Source organism: Eimeria mitis, genomic scaffold, assembly GCF_000499745.2.
Source record: "Eimeria mitis Houghton genomic scaffold, Emh_scaff6821, whole genome shotgun sequence".
Taxonomy (NCBI): domain Eukaryota; phylum Apicomplexa; class Conoidasida; order Eucoccidiorida; family Eimeriidae; genus Eimeria; species Eimeria mitis.
In genome coordinates, this window is record NW_013574930.1 from 223 (window position 1) to 482 (window position 260).

Below are 260 nucleotides of genomic sequence, written 5' to 3' on the forward strand. Positions count from 1 at the left end.
GAAGGGTTTAGGGTTTGGTAGGTAGGGGTTAGGGCCAGGAGAGGTTTAGGTCCCTTATACCCTCGTATATACGAGACAGCAGTGCTTCTGTTGTTGTTTATGATATCACCAGTGAGGGTTTAGGGTTTACGAGGGTTTAGGGTTTAGAAGGGTTTAGGGTTTGGAAGGGTTTAGGGTTTGTGGTGCAGACCGAGCGTCTTTCGTGAACACCACAAAGTGGATTGAGGATGTCAGGGCCGGTGAGCCGCTAAACCCTAAAC

General features: G+C 49.2%; 1 protein-coding gene across 1 annotated transcript in view; it reads left to right on the top strand.

Moving 5' to 3' along the window:
- Positions 1-260, top strand: part of EMH_0089170 (RAB6 protein, putative) — a gene marked incomplete at both ends in the record, with an annotated part of 1904 nt that overhangs the window by 197 nt on the left and 1447 nt on the right. The window contains 2 exons of the mRNA XM_013501396.1: positions 33-111; positions 189-239. Coding sequence (XP_013356850.1) covers positions 33-111; positions 189-239 — 130 coding nt within the window. The remainder of the gene's footprint in view (positions 1-32; positions 112-188; positions 240-260) is intronic.